General features: G+C 37.8%; 1 protein-coding gene across 4 annotated transcripts in view; it reads left to right on the forward strand.

Annotated features, from left to right (window-relative positions):
• The first annotated feature begins 4,167 nt into the window (after positions 1-4,167).
• The window catches only part of USP15 (ubiquitin specific peptidase 15), a 128,984-nt gene continuing 110,704 nt past the window's right edge, over positions 4,168-22,447 (forward strand). For all 4 annotated transcript variants that reach the window (XR_005719693.1, XM_040233121.1, XM_040233122.1 and 1 more), the window contains exon 1: positions 4,168-4,601. Coding sequence is in view for 3 of the 4 variants with exons in the window: in XM_040233121.1 (XP_040089055.1) it covers positions 4,513-4,601 (89 nt within the window). In the remaining variant the exon portion in view is untranslated. The remainder of the gene's footprint in view (positions 4,602-22,447) is intronic.

A 22,447-nucleotide genomic window follows, 5' to 3' on the forward strand; every position in this document is an offset into this window, starting at 1 on the left:
ACATCAACCTCCAGAGTAGTGTCAGCTTTCACAGCATTTTGGTTATGTTTCAGAATTTAAAGTAGCAGCTCCGAATAATCCATTGGCAGACTTCACGCCCATGTTAAAATTAAACTTTCTAGATTCTTTAGGATAGAAAGTATAATTTTGTTTGTTCTCTCTTTTTTTAATTTAAATAACTTTAGTTAGGGCAGACCTTTCATTAGAGTTCACACAACTCCTCACTGTCGTAACAACAGTTTTGCTTCACTCATTTACATTAGCTATTATCAAACCCTTGCAAGCATTTGAGTTTCAGCCCCAGAAGAGCCTAATCACCTTATTTTTTATGAAAAAAAGCAATGTTCACAGAGATTAAATAACTTGGCCAAGGTGACCAAGCTAGTTAGTGGCACCGAGCCAGAGTCAAAATCCAAGTACACCGGCCCTTTGTGTAAGACACTGTATTCATTTCACTACTTTTTCTTTCTCTTTATCAGAACATAACATTTATCTGAAATAAGAAGACTGCGTTTTTTAAGTTTTAAAAACTGCATCGTTGCACTTACAATTTTTATTCATATCTTGTTTCAAAATATCATTAACAGATTAAGCATATTACTACATGCTGTTTGGTGTTTACACTACTCTCCCTCCTTTCCACTGCTTTTTAGCTGTTCAGAGAGCTAGTAAAGGGGAAAATGGAGTTATAAAGTTACAAAAGAGAAAATAATGAAGGGTTTAGAGAGTTGAACAGGCATGGGGGAATGGGGAGTTATCAAAAGGAATAACTGTAGAAGGACAAGGAAGAAGGAAAAAGTGAAGCAGTGGTTCCTGAAGACCCCGAGATAGGAAGAGCTGAGAAATAAAAACAGCTAGGTCATCAATCATTGTTCCTTTAGGGAATGTGCTGATTCTAGTAGATTTTTCCTTAGGCTCATGTAGCCAACACCAAACAAAATTGTGAAGTATTCAAAGTTCCTTTTTGAATTCTTTGTACTTTCTTGCATTCAACTCTATCTAAAGATGCAGTTCTTTTTCTTCTTTCTCTGGTCCATCTGAGGTCTATCAAGCACTCACTTGACACCTTAGTTTTAAGACTTCCTCTCTTCCAGATTGTTGACATTTGAAGTCCTACCTTTTAATTGTTGAATATAATAACCTTTCTGAAAGAGATCTCTTAAACATCAGTAAGCAGAGAGGGAATTATTTGAAGATGAAGGAATCCTGCTTTTAGATAAAATGCACTTGATTCATATCAAGCTTAAAATCTAAAGTACTCAGATACCCCTTTTCCCTATTCAAAGTCCTAGGTTAAATTTTTAATAGGTAAGAAACGTGCAGAGTCTGAGAAGGTAACAGCAATCACCAAGGAAATAGTACATTTTTTATAAAGTTAACTAAGGAAGCATCATTGAAGAGACTTATTCCAAACAGGCCAATGTAACACCTGGTTCAGTTATCTGTGTGAGTCAAAGGAAAGTAATATTTCTCATCAATTATCTACTTGTTCAGCAGAGAAAAAAGATATTCAGTACTGAACCTTAACCAATTTAGTATTTATAAACAGTATCTTATTTCTCTTCATAACTGAGCAGAAGTATGATAAGCAGAATTTCCATAAATTTGTAAACTTGCTTACTAATTTAAGCAATTTAAGTTTAGTAACTATAACAAACAACTGATTGCTATTATCAAGATCGTAAAGGCCAGTGGAAAAATAAAAATTTACCCAAACCTTCTAGATGCTGGAACTAGACTGCTTGGTTTCAAATCTGGGTTCTTCTGCTTGCCTCAATTCCTTATCTACCTAGTGAGTGAGTGAGTGAAGTCACTCAGTTGAGTAGGACTCTTTGCGACCCCATGGACTGTAGCCTAATAGGCTTCTCTGGTGGCTCAGACAGTAAAGTGTTTGCCTACAATGAGGAAGATTCAGGTTCGATCCCTGGGTCGGGAAGATTCTCTGGAGAAGGAAATGGCAACCCACTCTAGTACTCTTGTCTGGAAAATCCCATGGATGGAGGAGCGTGGTAGGCTACAGTCCATGGGGTCCCAAAGAGTCAGGCTCCTCCGTCCATGGGATTTTCCAGGCAAAAATACTGGAGTTCGTTGCCATTTCCTTCTTCAGGAGATCTTCCTGACCCAGGGGTTGAACCCTGGTCTTCCACATTGTAGGCAGTCGCTTTACGGTCTGAACCACCATGGAAGTCCTTAACTGCCTAATGAGAGTAGTAATACTTGCCTCACAGAATTGTTAGGAGAATCAAAATAACACTTTAAAGTGTTTAGAACCTGATTTGGCACTGTATCAGTGCTTGTTAAATAAAATACTGTGACTCTTCTTTCTTTCTTGACTCTGAAGGCAACTAGTTAGGTGTACAAAATGACCTCATCAATCTGACTTATAATTCAAATTGACATTGAACTTACACATCTATATCCAGTTAACTCATTGCCTTGAACATGATGAAAACGAATAAAATGTTATTTCATTTTGTCTCACGGATACAGAGTTCAACATATCAGCAATGCCCTTTCTTTTAAAAAAACAAACAAACTGGATAGCAGGATATGCATAAGGCAACACTTCTCAGTTGTTGTGTTTATAAAATGATGGAGAGGATCTTTGCCTTTAAACCTGTAACTTTTTTCCCCAACAACTTTACTGAGATACAATTAATACACTGTTACAAATAATCCCATCAATAGAGAACATTAGCGTTTATTGATTGGCTACTGTGTCCCAGGTAGTACACATACATTGTTTTCTTAATCTTCATGAAAAATTCTTTAACACAGGTATTATCTTTCTCAGTTTAATGATTAAACTATAGCTAAATACTTTGCAGCTAGAGGTTGAGGCATGAACATGAGGTTTGAATTCATATTCGTTCATATGATTCCATTATTCTTCCCATATCCATAGGCCTCTTTCTGAAAAATTACTTAGTTCTCTTTCAGAGTTTAGGTGCGAAAGGAGGGAAACTTAACTCTTTGATAGTACTCATAGTTAAACTAATTTTTAACTTGTCAAAAGTCAAATGGTATAAGAAATAGCAGGAACTGGAAGCTGTTTTCAGACTTTCAAATCAAGGATACAAGAATACAAAACAGTATTACTTCAAAGAAATTAAGCAATCCTAATGCTGATACACACAAATTATACTACCCTGACTTGGAAGGGTTCAACACTTATTAGTATATTACACCCATTTTCTGCATTCCCACCAAATGAGTTAGCATAGGGGCTGAAAATTAAACAAGAGAGATCATACTGGAATTCTTATCCATCCTTTAGACTTTTCACATCATGTTATCTTACAGTCAAATCACTGGACATCTTCATGCTTGGAATTACTTACGCAGTTTGGCCACAATTCATTTCGGAAACACATATTTAGGTCATTCTTAAGTGTACAAAGCGCTAGCCACTAGGTGTACAAAGGTGTTGTTTTTTGTTTGTTTTAAATGAATTAGTGCAGCCTAGTTTCTATGTTAGTTTAAGCTTTCGTAGGGTCGCAAAGAGTCGGACACGACTGAACTGAACTGAAGGAGTGGTAATTCGTGTACTATACTGGACCGCGAGCCAGTGTGCATGTGACGCTGGATTATAAACTTGCCTCTCCACTTACTGTGTGACCTTGGCATTTGATTTTTGAGACTCGATTTTCCCCTTTTTAACATAATCTGCTTCAAATAATTGCTGGTATTAGCTACTTTCAAGTGCACACACCATGGGAAGGTGTGGCTAGGAATATGTCACTTCATAGTATCTAGGAGAATGGGTTTCTTGCCTGTTTTCGCTCCTTTACTTTAGTACCTGGCACTATCCGATACATATTTTACACCTTGTTCACCGAGGAACTGGAACATGTTTTTCACTGCAGCTTAGCTATCTGGGTGTGCCTGGGAAGGCGTCACAAAGAGCCTATAAAAGGTCTCCACCTACAGCAGGAGTAGGAGCGCAAGAAAGAGCCCAGAAAGAGCACTGCGGCTAAGCGGTCGGTTTCGGGTTGCTAGGTTTGGTCCAATCTTCACCGAGTTTAGGTTCTGGGACTCGCAACGGAAAGACTCCAGTCACAGACCTGTTAAAAATTTTCTGCCATATTTTAGCCGTCCCCACGCCCCCCGCCCCGCCCCACCCTCAAGCGTGAGTGAATGCGCAAATAAGGGTTTCCAGGCGTCTGTGGGAAAGACGGAGGGGAAGGCAGAAGGCAGGATGGACAGGGCGGTGGCACCGCTCAAATGAGACAGGATCCAGGCCCCACAGACGAGAGTTAAAACCAGGCGTTCCCGGGTCGTAGGAGGCCGAGGCGAGCTGCTGGATGGGCGGGGGCCGATGCGAGGCAGCCGACCACGGCGGAGCACTCACTGCGCCCGGGGCCAACGCCGGTCCGGAGGCGCACCCCCCCGCCTTACGTCTCTTTTGGTTTCGACCTGCCGACGGGGAGGGGCCGCGGGACGCCATTCCCACAATGCTCTGGGGCGTGCCGCCGCCGTCGCTGCCGCCTCCGCTACCGCTAGTGGAAGAAGATGGCGGAAGGCGGAGCGGCAGATCTGGACATCCAGCGGTCTGACATCGCGACGCTGCTCAAAACCTCGCTCCGGAAGGGGGACACCTGGTGAGGGAAAGAGGTTGAGGTGGCTGCGGTTGCCCGAGGGTGGTGGGGAACTCGGTGGGAACCGCGGGCTGGTGTCTCGCTGGTGACAGGTGCGGGCAGGTCCGGCGGCGGCCGCCTCAGGCAGCAGGATTTTGGCCGCTTCCGCAAGGATGGGGCAAAGACTGGACCCGAAATGAGGGCCACGGTTCATGGCTCGTCGAGCCATGCTGAAAGGCTTGCGGGGAGCGGCGGCGGCGGCTCGTGCGGTTCTCCTCGTCCTTCTTCCTCTGGTTGTGCCGCTCCCACTTCAGGCCTTCCCGAACGATAGGTTACTCTCGTTCGGTGTGAGACTCTCAATGTTTGACAGGTCCTGGTCTCGCGGCTGATCACGATCTTACCCGCTTCACTTCTTTAGTCATTTCCTTTCCCTGCATTGTCGGCATCCAAGTTCCCCTACTCTGATTCTCGTATTCTTCCGGGAGGCCGGCTGCAGGATGTTTGCGGTTCTTACTACACAGGTGGCATGTGTCAGGGCGCCACTTAAGAGAAAGGAACCTAGTTCCTAGTTCCTTGTCAAAAGGAGGGAGAGGAGTACTGAACCTTAGGCTTCTGAGTGGTACCACGTGGTCTTGTGCTTTAGTGGAGGCTTGATAGACGCCGGCAGCGTTTCTCTTAGAAGTGCAGCCCTTCCCTCTCACTGGAAGGATAACTTAGGCCTGCAAGAAGTAGATAAGTCCACTTGAAGCTTCAGTCACTTGCTAACATTCAAACTTATAAAATACCAAAGGATATACTTAAAATATCGAAGGAAGTATTTGTAGATTTTAATATTTGTGGGCCATATCAAGTGGTATTCAAAATAACTTAAGTATGTGAATATGTAACCTAAAATGCTCTGTTTCATTAGGAAGGATCATGTGCTGCTTTATTATAATAAAAGTTATTTTCACTTTTCCATCGTCACCGTAACAGTTGTGTATAATACGCAGCGTGTTTTTTCATTTCCTCATTATGGCTTAGTGGAAGGAGCGTAAGGTTTAGACTTGTTAGGTTAGCCTTTCCACCACTTAGCTTGCAGTGTGACTTTGAGGAAAGTGAATTTAAATCGCATCTCAATGATTTCATCTATGAAATGGACAGAATAATTTCATTTAGGGGTTTATCCTGATTCAGTGAAATAGTCTACAAGATTTTCTGCCTTGACATACATTAAGTTTTAGTTACCTCCTTATCACCACCATTTCTGTTAAAATGCTGTGGTATTAGAATCATTGTAAGTAAGCTAGAATCACTGTCAAGTAAGCTAGTAGATGGCAGAGTTGGGAACTTGAATTTAAATACTTTGGTCCAAGTTTTGGTACTTTTTCTTATTTTGTTAGGCTACACTGTAAGTTTTATATGATTAAAAATCCCTGAGAGTGTAAACATATACTTGTTGGATTACAGCAAAAAATATGGTTTAATAATCTTTCTTGTTCATAAGGGAGTGTTCCTATGATGTTTATTACTATAGGGAAATTGGACATTTCCTAGGACATTTTTATTTACCTTTTCCTGTGAATTGTTAAAAATGAAATCAGTCCTTCTTCTTGTTAAAGAACATTTTAACATTCTTAATTTACCTTGTCTAATACCACCTTATTCAAAGGTAAATGTGGATTTTCATGAAATACAAATCTACAATTTAAAATATTTTTTGATGTTCAGTCGCTAAGTTGTGTCTCTTTGTGACCCCATGGACTGTAGTGCGGCAGGCTTCCCTGTCCTTCACTGTCTCCTGGAGTTTGCTCTAACTCATGTTCATTGAGTTGGTGATGCTATTTAATTTAATATATAGATATTACTTCTATGTATATTAGTCCTTGTTAATGTTGTTGTGGTTTTGATATACTGAGTAATAATTGGTGGTGTTAACCATAAAGGATGACCAAAGCAGTATGGATATTGTGACCATTAAAATTTAGCATTTTTATTTTTGACAAAGTTACTGTAAATCATTTTAAAGATCTGTTGATATTTATAAGAGTAAATACAGGAAGTTCATAAATTTGAGTCATTTTAGTGCTTCCATCTTAAAACTGAGGCCCAGACATTTAATTAACAGAGAATGTGCAAATTTTTATCCTCACAATTGATTTCCCCTCTCATTTACAGGAAAAAAATACAGGAAAAGATGGTACTGGGATGCTTCAGAAACTAATTTGGTTTATATGTGAGCCAGTTTACTTGGAGTTAGCAAGTGAAACCTATCAAAAAAGGAATTAGCAAAAGTTTGATTCAGAATTTTAAGGAGAATAATTTGTTAAGTATGAATTTGATAATGTGTTCATGAATATAGAATTGGTAAAGATATTTAATGGTTTAGTTGTAGCTTAGGTTCATGTTTTTGGTACTCATTAAAACTTGTTAAACAGTTATTTCTCTTTTTAAAGTCTTAAAAAAGCCTTGGGTTAGTCATTTATGGGTGGGCAAATTCTGTTTGTTTTTTAATAGCTGAAATGGGCCATATGCAAATGAAATATTTTCTTGGCATATGTGTGTTACCATCTTGAAAAGACTGATTGGACTGTTAAGAAAAAATGATAGATTTACCACGAGTTTATTCTTGAAATTTTAATACTAACATTTCATATTATAGTCAAATACATTCAAGTAAGTAAAGATCATTAATTAGGTTGTGAGCACTTTGCAGGTAAGGACTGCCTCTTACTACATTGGTAATTAATGCTAACACCTGGCCAAGGATACAGATTTGCTTCTATGTGGATACTAGAATTTCTGTTTATTTGTAAATAGTGGATGATTTTTACCTGGAAACTAACTTTCTAGAGATGAAAATAAGCTACACGTGTCTGAGATGAGAAACAAACCTTATGATATGTTTGGTATTAAATTTTGTAGTGACAAAAATGTCAAAATTGATGTAAAAGAGATATACTTCTTAAAAAGGTTGGGTATAAAAGTCACAGCTATCTGCGTTAGAAGCCGTAACCTTTTATGCTGTCTCCTCAGCTGTGCTTGGCGTCAGGGAGAGATTCAGGAAACTATGCGCAAGACTATTAGAATTCAGAACCTTTAGGAAAAGAGTGAAGGAGCTGGAACTGTTTGCCTTAGGATGAGTGAAAGACAACTTGATTTTTAGGTTCATGGTAGTTTCTTCTAATAAGATAAAAGGAAAATTTGTTTAAAGTACATTGCATTAAGTATATCAGGGATGGAAGAACCTATTGAAGGGAATGATGGTTAAATAAGTAAGTGTACAAATATACAAATACATGTGGGTTATGTACTCGCTTAGGTGATTTCTTTTAAAATAGATTTATTGTAAGTAAATAAATAGATGATTATAAGTCACCAAAATCACTGCTGTATTCCCTCATTATATTAAATGTTATCTATCTACCAATCATTTCCACTAATTTTTATGTTCAAGTATTTTCAAAGCTTACTTTACAGATTAAATCTTGCATGTCATTTTTTTATAAACTCTAATAAAATTAGTAGATTTAAGGTAACTTTGAAGAGTAACTTTCATTTATAGTCATTTTAAAATGTGCTTATATAGTCATGTATGATGTTTTTGTCTCAAACTGCAGAGGAATTGGACCAATCGAGTTTTTTTGATAGAGGAGGCATTAATTTCAATTTTAGAGCTTTCCTTTCCTACTGTTTTACTTAGCAATCTTTATTTTATGTAGTCCCTTATGTTTTTGCAACTTTGATTCACACTAACAAAATAATCTTAAATCAGGCAATCAGTTAATAATGTAAATGGAAACTATTAATCAATATGAACTCCAAATTGTTTAGTGTGTGCTTGCCAACAAGTTTTTATATTACCCTTACTGTTAGCTTTAATTGTATCTAAGTGTTTACCTCTAAAATAGGATATATGTTATATCATTTGCATCAAATGAAACCAGAAAGCAAAACTGTTTTTTAGTGTTGGTCAATTGATGAACATAACAGAAGTAGGGACGTTAAAGCATATTTTTCACATTTTAATTGCTTAAAATTGAGAAAAGTAGCTTTTCCTTAATCTTTTTCATAAGTTTTAAAATCACTTGTAAGTTGTTATTGAAGCCAAGATTAATTTGGCCAAGCATATCCAGAGCTTTAGCATCTACTTAGTGAAATTCAGATTTTATTTTTTCCTAAATCATACCACCTCTTTTCATTAGCACATACAAAGTATTAAATAGATGTTTTAGAAAATAATTTTGTAACTGTTACTAATCTTGCTTGGATGTAAGTATGATGAGAAAAGAATTGTCAGGCTATGACCTATGATACTACATTAAAAAATCACTGTGCTAGGTGTTATTGAATCACTTAGTTCTTCATTACCGTGATTCTAGGGTACCAGAATGTGAATGTGTGCCAGTTCACACTGGCCAGAATAGGAGTTTCCCCAGATAGGCTAGAAGAAGTGTTCACACAGTGATACGTCTGAGATTTGGACCCAAGTAGTTTGGAGCTTTAAATCAGGCCTTTTAAAGATGCATTTTAAAGTGTTCCACTTGTTTTGTTTTTTTTTAATGGACATTCTTTTCTCTTTAAATGGAATCTAATTTATATTTAGGAAGAGAATTCTACCATTTTATCCCACCCTTGTTTCTTGTGACTGTTTAGTTTTGATATGATGGAAAATCTTATACTGCTTTTGGAAAAAAAAATGTTTAAGGATTAGTAGGTTATTAACTGAATATGTAGAACAAATATTATTTCAGTCCAAAAGTACATTTAAACAAAAGCAGTTGGGCTCATGTATATGTTTAGATTTGGGATTTTATTAGTAATCATAAGCGAGGCCATATGGCCCCTTTACGTATAGTTTTACAGAAATAGCGTATCAAGCAGATAGTAAGAGCTTGTAGTAAGAGTAGGATATTTTGTTTTAGTACTTTACCCATATTTTAAAAGTATAAATCACAAATATATAAGACTTTTTTTCCCCCCCACTAAGAATCCATAGAAATAGCCCAGAAAATGCAAATGTGAAAGTTAGGTATTTTATGTTCCATGGTACCAACTTCTTGTGAATTTCCAGTCAAACCACACTTAAGACAGTGGAAGGTACATAACCATATTGATACCTCTTTAACATCTGAAAACTGACAGTCCATGTAGTATCACTGCTGATAAAATGAGTTTTGCCATATTGTTAGTCATTAGATATATTTGTTTATTACGTGTTGTTCAGTCACTCAGTCATGTCCAACTCTTTGTGACCCCGTGGACTGCAGCACACCAGGTTTTTGTGTCCTTCACCGTCTCCAGGATTTTGTTCAAACTCATGTCCATTAAGTTGGACAGGAGTTTAAAGTGATTTTTCTTTACCTCACTGTGAGAATAACTTCACTGAAAAACTATGATTATTGATAAAAGTGAATTGAAACCATCAGCTATATTGGCAAGGAGATAAAGGGAAAGTTGAGAATTACTGGTGAAGGTGTTTGTACACATCTGGTTGGATTCTCAAAATAAGTGTGTATTCTGTTCTTGTAGATGAGAAATCTGAGTTGAGAGAAATCAGTTGGTTTGCATGTGGTTCACAGGTAATAGTCCCACCACCAGTGAGCATGTATTGAATGCCCTCTCTTTTCTAGCCACTATCCTAAATGCTTTATACTCGTGCAGCTATTGAAGCAAGAATTTTATTTACCTCATTTTATAGATGTTTGAGGGTTTCAGAGCTGGTTTTTAAAATATTACTTACATACCTGGTTTATAATGATTTAAAATACTAAATCCGATTAGTATCTTTTTAGTATTAAAATGTTTTGTGTTGTCACTACTCAAGTGTAATTCAAACAGTATTTCATAAACCATTAAACTGTTTCTTCATAGTCTCCATATAGAATTTGTCCGCAGTGCTGGTTTTTTCCTCTCCCTGAGTAATGTCAGTTTGGTTTGTGCCTCTTATTTTCATTTCCTCAGTTACCACTGTAATTCACACTCTGTATCATATTTATTCCTTTGAAGTTGTTTTTTCAGATTCTTTCTCCATCTGTTCTTTAGAAAGGGAAATGTAGTTCGTTTAGCCGTCCCATCCATTGTACACAGAAGCCACTACCAAAGAAACCTAGAGTGAGACTGAGTGGTAGTAAGTGGCCTCAGTTTTGAATGCAGATTAACATGATGTATCTGAGGGAACAGTCAAGAACAGCTCCTCAAAAAGAAAGAAGCTCAGATTCTAATATAAGGCAGAAAACCTCTGTAGGGTTAACCTATATTTGGTTATGCCTAGAATACTGCTCCCGTCAGTAAGATTCCACTTGGTTTTCTTATAGTTCTCCAAAAAGAAAAGGAGGGTAATGACTACTTTTTCTTCTTTACGAGGAGGGATACTAAGAATGCTGTCTCTTCCATTCTTCCTTTAGCTTTGAGAAGGTCCAGGTATTAGTGTGATAATTCCTCATAATTCAGCAAAATGATTTAGCAGAAGTAGCCTTAGAAAAGACTTTTTAGTGAAAGGCATCAAAGGCTCTCTCACAAGCAAGTCCAAAGTGTCTCTGAGACCAGGCTAGTCTAAGTTTTAGAGAGCCAGTTTTTGTTTTTAAAACTGAAATACAGTTGATTTTCAATGTTGTGTTTCAGGTGTACAGCAAGGTGATTCAGATATATATACATGTTTTTTAGATTTTTCCATTACAGGCTATTAAAAGATATTGAATATGGGTCCTTATGCTATACAGTAGGTCCTTGTGGGTTACGTAGTATATTTTAGTGTGTATATTTTAATCCCAAATTCCTAATTAACCCCCCCTGCCCCACTTTCCCCTTTGGTAACCAAAAGTTTATTTTCTGTGTCTATGAGTCTCTGTTTTGAAAATAAGTTCATTTGTATCTTTTTTTTTGTATCTTTTTTTTTTTTTTTTAAGATTCCACATAAAAGTAATATATTTGTCTTTCTCTGTCTGACTTATTTCACTTAGCCAGTGAAATCAAAACTGGGGAGCATTAGAGAAAAAATTCTTTGCTTGAATGAAAAGAGCATCAAGTTCCTGTAGTAAAAAACAAAAAGGTTAAGGGTGATAATTACATTTATCATGTTGTACATTACCTCCCTAGTACTTATCTTCTAACTGTAAGTTTGTATCTTTTGACTGCCTTCATACAAGTCCTCCTCCTCCCATGCCCTTGCCTGTGGTAACCACAAATCTGATCTAATTTTCTATGAGTTTGGTCGGTTGGTTCTCCTATAACACTGTTACTTTCTGTTATAGAACCTAGTGATTCGATATTTCTATACATTTCAAAAGGATCACCAGGATAAGTCGTTACTATGTGTCACCATACAAAGGTATTACATGATAACTGATTCTGTTTCCCACATTGTACATTTCATGCTTGGGACTCATTTATTTTGCAACTGTAAGTTTGTGCCTCTTAATCTCACTTAACCTATTTCTCTCCTCTGCCTCCCTTCTTTTTCTCTAGCAACCACCTGTTTTTTTTCTGTATCTGTGATTGTTTCTATTTTCTTATGTTTGTTTTTTAGATTCTATATATGTGTGAAATCATACATATTTGTCTGTCTGACTTATTTCACTTAGCATAATATCCTCCATGTCCATTCATGTTGTTGCACCTGGCAAGATTTCATTCTTCTTTATGGCTGAGTAATACTCCATTGTGGGACTTTACTGGTGGCTCAGTGGTGAAGGAGAAGGAAATGACAACCCACTCCAGTATTCTTGCCTAGGAAACCCCATGGACAGAGGAGTCTGGTCAGCTATAGTCTGTGGGGTTGCAAAAGAGTTGGACATGACTTAGTGATTAAACAACAAAAACAGTATTCCATTGTAATATAATTAACAGTGCTAAATATTATATGTGAAAGCTGTTAGAGTAAATTCTAAGAATTCTCATCATTGTTGTTCAGTCACTCAGTTGTGTCTGACTCTTTGCCCACCCCATGGACTATAGCATATCAGGCTTCCCTGTCCTTCACTGTCTCTTGGAGTTTGCTCAAACTCATATCTATTGAATCTGTGATGCCATCCAACCATCTCATCCTCTCTTGTCCTCTTCTCCTCCTGCCTTCAGTCTTTCTCAGCATCAGGATTTTTTCTGAGTTGGCTCTTCTCATCAGGTGGCCAAAGTATTGGAGCATCACTCCTTCCAGTGGGTACTCAGGGTTGATCTCCTTTAGGATTGTCTGGTTTGATCTCCTTGCTGTCTAAGGGACTCTCAAGAGTCTTCTCCAGCACCACAGTTCGAAAGCATCAGTTCTTCATCACTCAGCTTTCTTTATGGTCCAACTCTCACATCAGTTCATGACTACTGGAAAAACCATAGCTTTAATTGGACAGACCTTTGTCGACAGAGTGATGTCTGCTTTTTAATACACTGTCTACATTTGTCACAGCTTTTCTTCCAAGAAACAGACATGTTTTAATTTCATGGCTGCAGTCACCATACACAGTGATTTTGGAGTGCAAGAAAATAAAGTCTGTCACTGTTTCCATTTTATCCCCATCTATTTGCCATGAAGTGATGGGACTGAATGCCATGATCTTCGTTTTTCAGATGTTGAATTTTAAGCCAGATTTTTCAGTCTCCTCTTTGACCTTCATCAAGAGGCTCATTAGTTCCTCTTAGCTTTCTGCCATTAGGATGGTGTCATCTGCAATCTGAGGTTATTGATATTTCTCCCAGCATTCTTGATTCCAGCTTGTGCTTCATCCAGCTGGCATTTCACATGATATACTCTGCATTAAGTTAAATAAGCACTACACAGCCTTGACATAATCTTTTCCCAGTTTGAACCAGTTTGCTGTTCCATGTCCAGTTTTAACTGTTGCTTCTTGACCTGCACACAGGTTTCTCAGGAGGAAGGTAAGGTGGTATGATATTCCCGTCTCTTGAAGAATTTTCCACAGTTGGTTGTGATCCACACAGTCAAAGGCTTCAGCCTAGTCAGTGAAGCAGAAGTAGATGTTTTTCTGGTATTCTGTTGCTTTTTCTGTGACCCAGTGGGTGTTGGCAATTTGCTCTCTGGTTCTTCTGCCTTTTTAAAATCCAGCTTATACATCTGGATGTTCTCAGTTCACATGCTATTGAAAGATTTTGAGCATTACTTTGCTAGCACATGAAATGAGTGCAGTTGTGCTGTAGTTTGAACATTCTTTGGCATTGCCCTTCTTTGGGATTGAAGTAAAATCTGAATCTCTTTCGGTCCTGTGGCCACTGTTCTCATCATAAGGAAAATTTTTTTCTATTTAATTTTGTATCTATATGAGATAATGGGTGTTCACTAAATTTATTGTGGTAATCATTTCATGATGTATGTAAGTCAAATCATTACGCTGTACACCTTAAACTTTTATAGTGCTGTATGTCAATTATGTCAATAAAACTAGAAGAAAGAAAAAAGAATGATAAGGGTTAAATGATCATGGTTAAAGAGATCTGATAATTTGGGTTGCTTTATATTATTTAGCAATATGTCATAGCAACTTGATGAAGTTTAACAGTTTAATCAAGTGATTTATCTGTGATATAGATGGAAAATTTATTTTCATAAATTTGAATGAATTTCAAGCTTTTCAAATCTCAGAAAAGGTATAGCTAAGTATTTATATGTACCATGCAGTTGTGGATATGATTACAAATATTACCATTCATGTATAAGTTTAAGAGCTTTTTGTATGTATAAAATAAGTGATAGTGTTCTCTTTTACAGTTTCACAAACTGAAGTACAGTTAAGTGCACATGGTGATACGGTGCAGCAGAGATTCTGATCTAGGCAGTCACCTCTGAAACCTGCATTTTAAAATACACTGCCACTGCCTGCCTTTGAGTGATAGCCATACCCATTTTATGGGAAACGGTTCTTTGAGGGATGATTACTTGAAAGTATTAGAATTAAGAAGTGGCAGTTTTGTCATATTAGTAAAATACCATGTTCATCTATTATCTGTGAGGAACCTACAGAATTTTCTAGGTCTTTCTGGTTTAGTATTGTAGTCTTAGCAATCTCATTTCTAACTAATATAGCTCTTTGATACAAGTATTGTTTCCTGCAGATTCTTTACTTATTCCTTCCTTATAGGAGTTTATATATCATTCATGTTATTTCCAGTACATTTTACTAAGTCTTAACTTTCACTTACTTCAAAACCAATCTTTGTAAAGTTATCCCCAGTAATTCCATCCAGATTTATGGCCCTTTCACACTTTTGAAAAAAGATAACAGCTTTATTGTGTATAATTAACATATCATACTGTCTCTGGAGGAAAGGAACATGGACAGAGAAAAGAAATCGGTGAGTGGTATCACATATCACTTGATGTGTACAATTCACTGAATTTGGGTATATTCATAGAATTGTGCAACCATCACCACAATCAATTTTAGAATATTTTTATCAGCCCTAAAAGAAACCGCATACCTATTAGCAGTTTCCCCCACCCCCTTTTCTACCCACATCCCGCTGTTCTTGGCAGCTACTAATCTACTTTCTTGTTCTATAAATTTGCCTTCTGGATATTTCATATATATAGAATCATATATGTGTGATTTTTATCTCTGTCTTCATTTACTTAACATCATGCTTTTTAGATTTATCCATTTTGTAGTGTATATCAGTACTTCATTTCTTTTTATTGCCACAAAATGTCCCATTGTATAGGGATGCCACATTCAGTTTATTCCTTCTTCAGTTGATGGAGTTTTGGCTTGTTCACACTTTTTGATTGTTATGAATAATCCTGCTATGAACACTTATGTGCAAGTTTTAGTCTAGACATAGTTTTCATTTCCCTTGGGTGCATATCTGGCAATGGAATTGCTGAGTCTCTGTGTTTATTTTTTGAGGAACTAATGGACTCTTTTCCAAAGCAGTGGCGCCATTTTCCATTGCCACCAGCGATGTATAAGGGTCCAGTTTCTCTGCATCGTTGTGATACTTACCTGTCTTTTTTTTTTTGGAGGTAAAGGGATATATATATATTTTTTTTTAGTTCTATCATTTCTTTGCTGCCAACCCGTCTCCCTCCACCCTCATGCACACATGCTTAGTCACGTGTCCTCATGGACTGCTGCCCGCCAGGCTCCTCTGTCCATGGACTTTCCAGGCAAGAACACTGGAGTGGGCTGCCATTGCCTTCTCCAGCTTATCTGTCTTTTTGATTATCGCCATCTTAGGGGATGTGAAATGATATCTCATTGGAGGCTCGATTTGTGTTTTCGTAGTGGCAAATGTTGGTGCACATCTTTTCATATATGCTTATTAGCCCTTTTGGCAAAAATGCTTGTCTACATTCTTTGCCCATTTTCTCATTTGGCAATTTCCTCTTCATTATTGAGTTTTAAGAGTTCTTTATATATATATTCTAGATACAGATCCTCTATCAGATAGATGATATGCAACATTTTCTCCACTTCTGTGTGTTTCTTTTCACTTTCACAATCTTACTTGGCCTCCTTCCTGAGTTCTTTGTCTTTTAGTTTAGATGTAAAAGAGGTCATAAAAATTAGTTCTTGCCAACTGATTAATTTAACGTGTAGAACAAAAAATAGGTTAGAAATGCTTCAGACCTAAAACTTAAGATATAAAGGGGTGATTAACCAAACCATTGGTTTATTTGAACAACTTAATAGCTTTCCTTGATTATGTTTTACTGAAGAGTTTTCATTTGTGGTAGTTAAGAAAAAAATCAGTGAGGTATTTAGTTTTATAATGATTTAAAGTACTAGATACTATAAATATCTCTTTTAGTATTAAAAATGGCTTATGCTGTTGCAACTTAAATGTAATTGAAATAGTATTTTATTCAAGGAAATGATTGGTCATAGAGTGAATTAATATCCAAAAGTCTTTATGCTGTTAACACACAACAGTTATACATGTTGTTCTCAGAGTAAGTGTGCTACATTGAATTAGGCTGAAGTTTTTGTGTGTCTTCTCAGTTGCAAAATAGTGACTGTCTTATGTCTACTTTGCAGAGAGAAAGGTAGGGTTTTTTGGGAAAAAAAAAAATCATATATCAGTATTAAGCAATTAAGAAGGAACTGCTTATTTGAAAATTGTCAGCATAGACATATACTAATCCACAAAAGCAAAACAGAACCATGCGTTCACTAGCCCTATGGTTTTCTGAATCCAGCTCTTGGGATTTCCCCATTTCCCTGTACTGCTTTTAAATGTCTTTGTATTTACAACTGTTCTGAATCATTCATTGGTCCCTTTATGTGTTTCTTAAATTTGCTTTTAGTGTGTACAGAGACACTAGCCAGCTTTTGAGACTGCTACCTTTCTTCTTTACCACCCCCCCCACCAAAAAAAAACCCACAAATAACAGCAAAAAAAACCTACAACCTTGCCTTTTTAGTTCTTATAGTAGCTTTTCTGCATTTGAGGGCTGTTTTAAAATTGACTCATTTTAAATTGATTTGTTTTGGGTCCTAAAATTGATCCTGCTTCTCTGTAGCCATTGAAAATTATTCTGTTCAGACCACATTACAAATTGTCTGTCTTGATGCCATTAGAATATTTAGCACCATACAGTTTAGGCCTTTTTGAAGTACTCAGAACTTTAGGTAAGTTTTGATTTATTTAACATTTCACTTGTATTTAAACCTCCCAACACTCTTGTGAGATACTCCCAGTGATCATCATGAAGTGTAAATCAGATTATATCTCTTCTAAAAATCTGTCAGTGGCTTTCCTTGCATTTAGGATAAAATCTTTGATTACCTTAAAGGTGCTGTAGTGTGGCCCCAGCATCCCTTATCTAGCATCTCATCTCCCTTTGTCATAAACCAACTGCATTGAACTCTTTCAGTATACCTGAATCCTGAAGTTGTTCTGGCTCTAGCATGTGCTGTTTCTTCAATCTAGATAGCTTTTTATCTTATTCTTCATGAAATAACTCCTGTTCATATGCTAAGATATTATTTTTTCAAAAAGGATTTTGTTTACTCTAAATGTGTCTCAGTCACTGCATTGTGTCCAACTCTTTGCAACCCATGGACTGCAGCCCACCAGTCTCCTCTGTCCATGGAATTTCCCAGGCTACTGGAAATACTGGAGTGGGTTGCCATTTCCTTCTCCAGGGGATCTTCCCAAAACAGGGATTGAACCTGCATCTCCTGCATTAGCAGGCAGATTCTTTACCACTGAGCCTCCTGGGAAGCCTTAGTTCTCTGTTAGTAAATGGCTTATTAAGTAAAGTTTAATACAGTAGAAAGAACACTAAACTTTAGAGTCTGAAAACTAGAGTGCATACTGACAGGCCCTACACACTCAGTGTCGTATGACCTTGTTAAGGTACATAGCTTCTCTAAGTTTTGGTTTCCCCATCAGCTAAATAAAAAAAGGGGAAAAAGTTACTCTAAAGATTAATTTGAAAACACTTTATACAAAATCTTTACATAAATAGACAACATTTCTATTCTCTTGTTGTTGTTCAGTCACCCAGTTGTGTCTGACTCTTTGTGGACTGCAGCATGCCAGGACACTCTGTCCCTCACCATCTCCCGAAGTTGCCCAAGTTTACGTCCATTGCATCGGTGATGCCATCCAAGCCATCTCATCTTCTGACCCTCTCTTCTTCTGCCCTCAATCTTTCCCAGCATCAGGGACTTTTCCAGGGAGTCAACTGTTCACATCAGATGACCAAATATTGGAGTTTCAGCTTCAGCATCATCGTACTTCCAGGTATCCAGGGTTGATTTCCCTTACGATTGACGGTTTGATCTCTTTGCTGTCCAGTGGACTCTCAAGAGCCTTCTCCAGCACCACAGTTTGAAGGCATCAATTCTTTGGCACTGCCTTCTTTATGGTCCGGCTCTCACAACTGTATGTGACCACTGGGAAAACCATAGCCTTGACTATACAGACCTGATTGGCAGAGTAATGTCTCTGCTTTTCAACACAGTCTAGGTTTGTCATAGCTTTCCTGCCAAGAAGCAAACGTCTTCTAATTTCATGGCTGCAGTCACCATCTGCAATGATTTTAGAGCCCAAGATGGGGAATCTGTCACTACTTCCACCTTTTCCCCCTCTATTTACCATGAAGTAAATCAGGCTGGATGCCATGATCTGAGTTTTTTTTAGTATTTAGTTTTAAGCCAGCTCTTTCACTCTCTCCTTCATGCTCATCAAGAGGTTCTTAGTTCCTCTTTGCTTTCTGCCATTAAAGTGATATCATCCACATATCTGATGATGTTGATGTTTCTCCCACCAATCTTGATTCCAGCTTGTAACTCATCCAGCCCAGCATTTCTCATGATGTGCTCAGTGTATAGATTAAACAAACAGGGTAACAGCAGACAGCCCTGTCGTACTCCTTTCTCAATCTTTAACCAATCAGTTGTTCCATACGGGGTTCTAACTATTGCTTCTTGACCCTCATACAGGTTTCTCAGGAGACAGGTAAGATGGTCTGTTACATGACACTAAATTTTAATTTTAACAGTAGTGATTGATCATATTTGTGTTTTTAAAATGTTTGGCAGCAGAATGGAGGCTAAATTGGAAGCAGGCAAATTTAAAGCAGGTATAAGTTGGGCAGCTGTTATAGTACTCTGTGCCACTTAAGACTGATGAGGAGGGTGAGTTACAGAACTAAGAGACTTCTCTGAGCATGAAGAGAGGGACAGACTTGGTTGCTAGATGTTAAGGGGTCATGGAGGAATATAGGATAATTTAGTTTCTGGTTTGGGAAACTAAATTACTGATGACATTTATTAAAGAGATATTAGAGGAGGAGTACATTTGGGGATGTAAAGACAATTAACAACTTGAAGTTGAAATTCTATAAAAAAATCCAAGTTGATATGGATGAGTAGAAATTGGAAATATTCGAGAACTTGAGGATTGGTCTTAGCATGCATATTTTAGACTCCTGGTGAAGGTATGATATCATGGAGACTATTGACTGTGAGAAAAGAGGAAATTGAAGAGCAGCTCTGTGACTACTAACATTGAGGTAGAAGTAGGGAGTCTTGTAAAATAGCTAAATATATTTAGATACAGATATATTCCTGCCCTCTGGAAAGGTACAGTCACTGAGATTGTTTTTAAAAGCAGTTGATACGGTAACAAAATTATGAATCCTTTGGATTTGGTAGGGTGGCCATTGGTGACTTCATGAGGACCTTTTTGAGGGCCCAGTAGGACAGCAAGATCTGTTGTGCTTTGCTGAAGAGTAAGTGAAGATTGAGGAAGGAGAAGCTTGGCTTCAAGGACAAATCAGAAAAATGGGAGCAGATAGAAGAGGAAATGAGTATGTGAGTAGGGCAGTCATATGGGCAGAAGGGGGAAAAGAGTGGATCTTCTTACATGCTAAGTGAAAAAAACAGAATAGATACGAGAAAATAAAAAGATGGTAGGGGCTGTTTATGAGTTAAGTCTCCAAGGAGGCAGAAGGAAATTAGATCCAAAGAATAGGAACAAAAATTATTAGCCTTAGATTTAAGGAGAGTTATATACTCCACGGGTATGTAAGGGAATCACTGATGATAAAGGTGTGGAGTAAGAGAGTTAGAAAGTTGGGGCTTACTTCTTTGAAAAGTAAGCAGCAAGGCTGTCTATTCAGCCTAATGGATTAGAGACTTAATGTTTTGAAAAGGTTTGAAATAATTATTGGAAGTAAAGAAGGCTAAACTGGAGATATGCTGGAGGATTGTCGGATGTTTTTAAGGGACTTGAGATCGATTGAAGACCATAGATACTTAATCTCTGAAATTTTCTTTAGTAATTTTGAACTCATAATATCATTGTAGAAACATTTTCATATTGATGTACTAGTGTTTGAGAATTATCAGTCAGTACAATTCAGTCGCTCAGTCGTGTCTGACTCTGCCACCCCATGGACTGCAGCACGCCAGGCCTCCCTGTCCATCACCAACTCCCAGAGCCTATTCAAACTCATGTCCATTGAGTCGGTGATGCGATACAAGCATCTCCATCCTCTGTCATCTCCTTCTCCTCCCGCCTTCAGTTTTTCCCAGTATCAGGGTCTTTTCAAATGTCAGTTCTTCACATCAGGTGGCCAAAGTATTGGAGTTTCAGCTTCAACATCAGTCCTTCCAGTGAACACCCAGGACTGATCTCCTTTAGGATGGACTTGTTGGATCTCCTTGCAGTCCAAGGGACTCTCAAGAGTCTTCTCCAACACCACAGTTCAAAAGCATCAATTCTTTGGTGCTCAGCTCTCTTTATAGTCCAACTCTCACATCCATACATGACCACTGGAAAAACCATAGCCTTGACTAGATGGACCTTTGTTGACAAAGTAATGTCTCTGCTTTTTAATACACTCTCAAGGTTGGTCATAACTTTCCTTCCAAGGAATAAGTGTCTTTTAATTTCATGGCTCCAGTCACCATCTTCAGTGATTTTGGAGCCCCCCAAAATAAAGTCTGTCACTGTTTCCACTGTTTCCCCATCTATTTCCCATGAAGTGGTGGGACCAGATGCCATGATCTTCGTTTTCTGAATGTTGAGTTTTAAGCCAACTTTTTCACTCTCTTTCACTTTCATCAAGAGGCTCTTCAATTCCTCTTCACTTTCTGCCATAAGAGTAGTGTCATCTGCATATGTGAGGTTATTGATATTTCTCCCAGCAATCTTGATTCCAGCTTGTGCTTCATCATTCAGCCCAGCATTTCTCATGATGTACTCTGCATAGAAGTTAAATAAGGAGGGTGACAATATACAGCCTTGACGTACTCCTTTTCCTATTTGGAACCAGTCTGTTGTTCCATGTCCATTCCTAACTGTTGCTTCCTCATGTGCATACATATTTCTCAAGAGGTGGGTCAGGTGGTCTGGTATTATCATCTCTTTCAGAATTTTCCACAGTTTCTTGTGATCTACACAGTCAAAGGCTTTGGCAGAGTCAATAAAGCAGAAATAGATGTTTTTCTGGAACTCTCTTGCTTTTTCCATGATCCAGCAGATGTTGGCAATTTGATCTCTGGTTCCTCTGCCTTTTCTAAAACCAGTTTGAACATCTGGAAGTTCACAGTTCACATATTGCTGAAGCCTGGCTTGGAGAATTTTGAGCATTACTTTACTAGTGTGTGAGATGAGTGCAATTGTGTGGTAGTTTGAACATTTCTCGGCATTGCCTTTCTTTGGGATTGGAACAAAAACAGGCCTTTCGGGTAGTGATAAATGTGAGGTATCATCGTTAAAGACCCTTGTATTCCCTGGTGGCTCATCTGGTTAAAAAGTCCACCTGCATGTGGGAGACCTGGGTTCGATCCCTGGGTTGGAAAGATCCCCTGGAGAAGGGAAAAGCTACCCACTCCAGTATTCTGCCTGGGGAATTCCATGGACTGTATAGTCCATGCAGTCGCAAGGAGTTGGACACGACTGGACGACTTTCAGTTTCACTTTTCACTAATCCACTGAAACAGAGGGAATGATAGTGATTCAGCCACAGTCCGAAGCCTCACCCAAAAGCTGAAATGATCTTGAGCATATTTTGGTACATTTACTTCATAGCTTTTTATATAGGAAGACAGTCAGATGGCTCAATATTATTCAGAAATATTTCATCCTCAGTTTCATCTGTATGATACTGACTCCTTGCGTAAGAAACTTAGTTTATCATAAAGAGGTTAATAATTACTCTGGACTATCTAGAGGTTTGCACATTAGTTGAACCTAGGATGGTTGCAAGTCTATAGTTTAATATTTGGTAAGTTTAATATTTGGTACCAAAGCTTGATCAGCTTAAAGTCAGTATATATATCAGTTTTAGACTTTTTTGATTGTTTGGATTACATATCTTCCCAGATAACAAGGGTAATAATCTGTATTTTTTGTCGTTTTCTTTGTGCTTTTCTTTTCTTACGAGATGTCAACCAATCATTTTCACCTTTCTGGCTTAGTTAGTAGCT

The sequence above is a fragment of the Oryx dammah genome, unplaced genomic scaffold (assembly GCF_014754425.2).
Source record: "Oryx dammah isolate SB20612 unplaced genomic scaffold, SCBI_Odam_1.1 HiC_scaffold_29, whole genome shotgun sequence".
NCBI lineage: Eukaryota > Metazoa > Chordata > Mammalia > Artiodactyla > Bovidae > Oryx > Oryx dammah.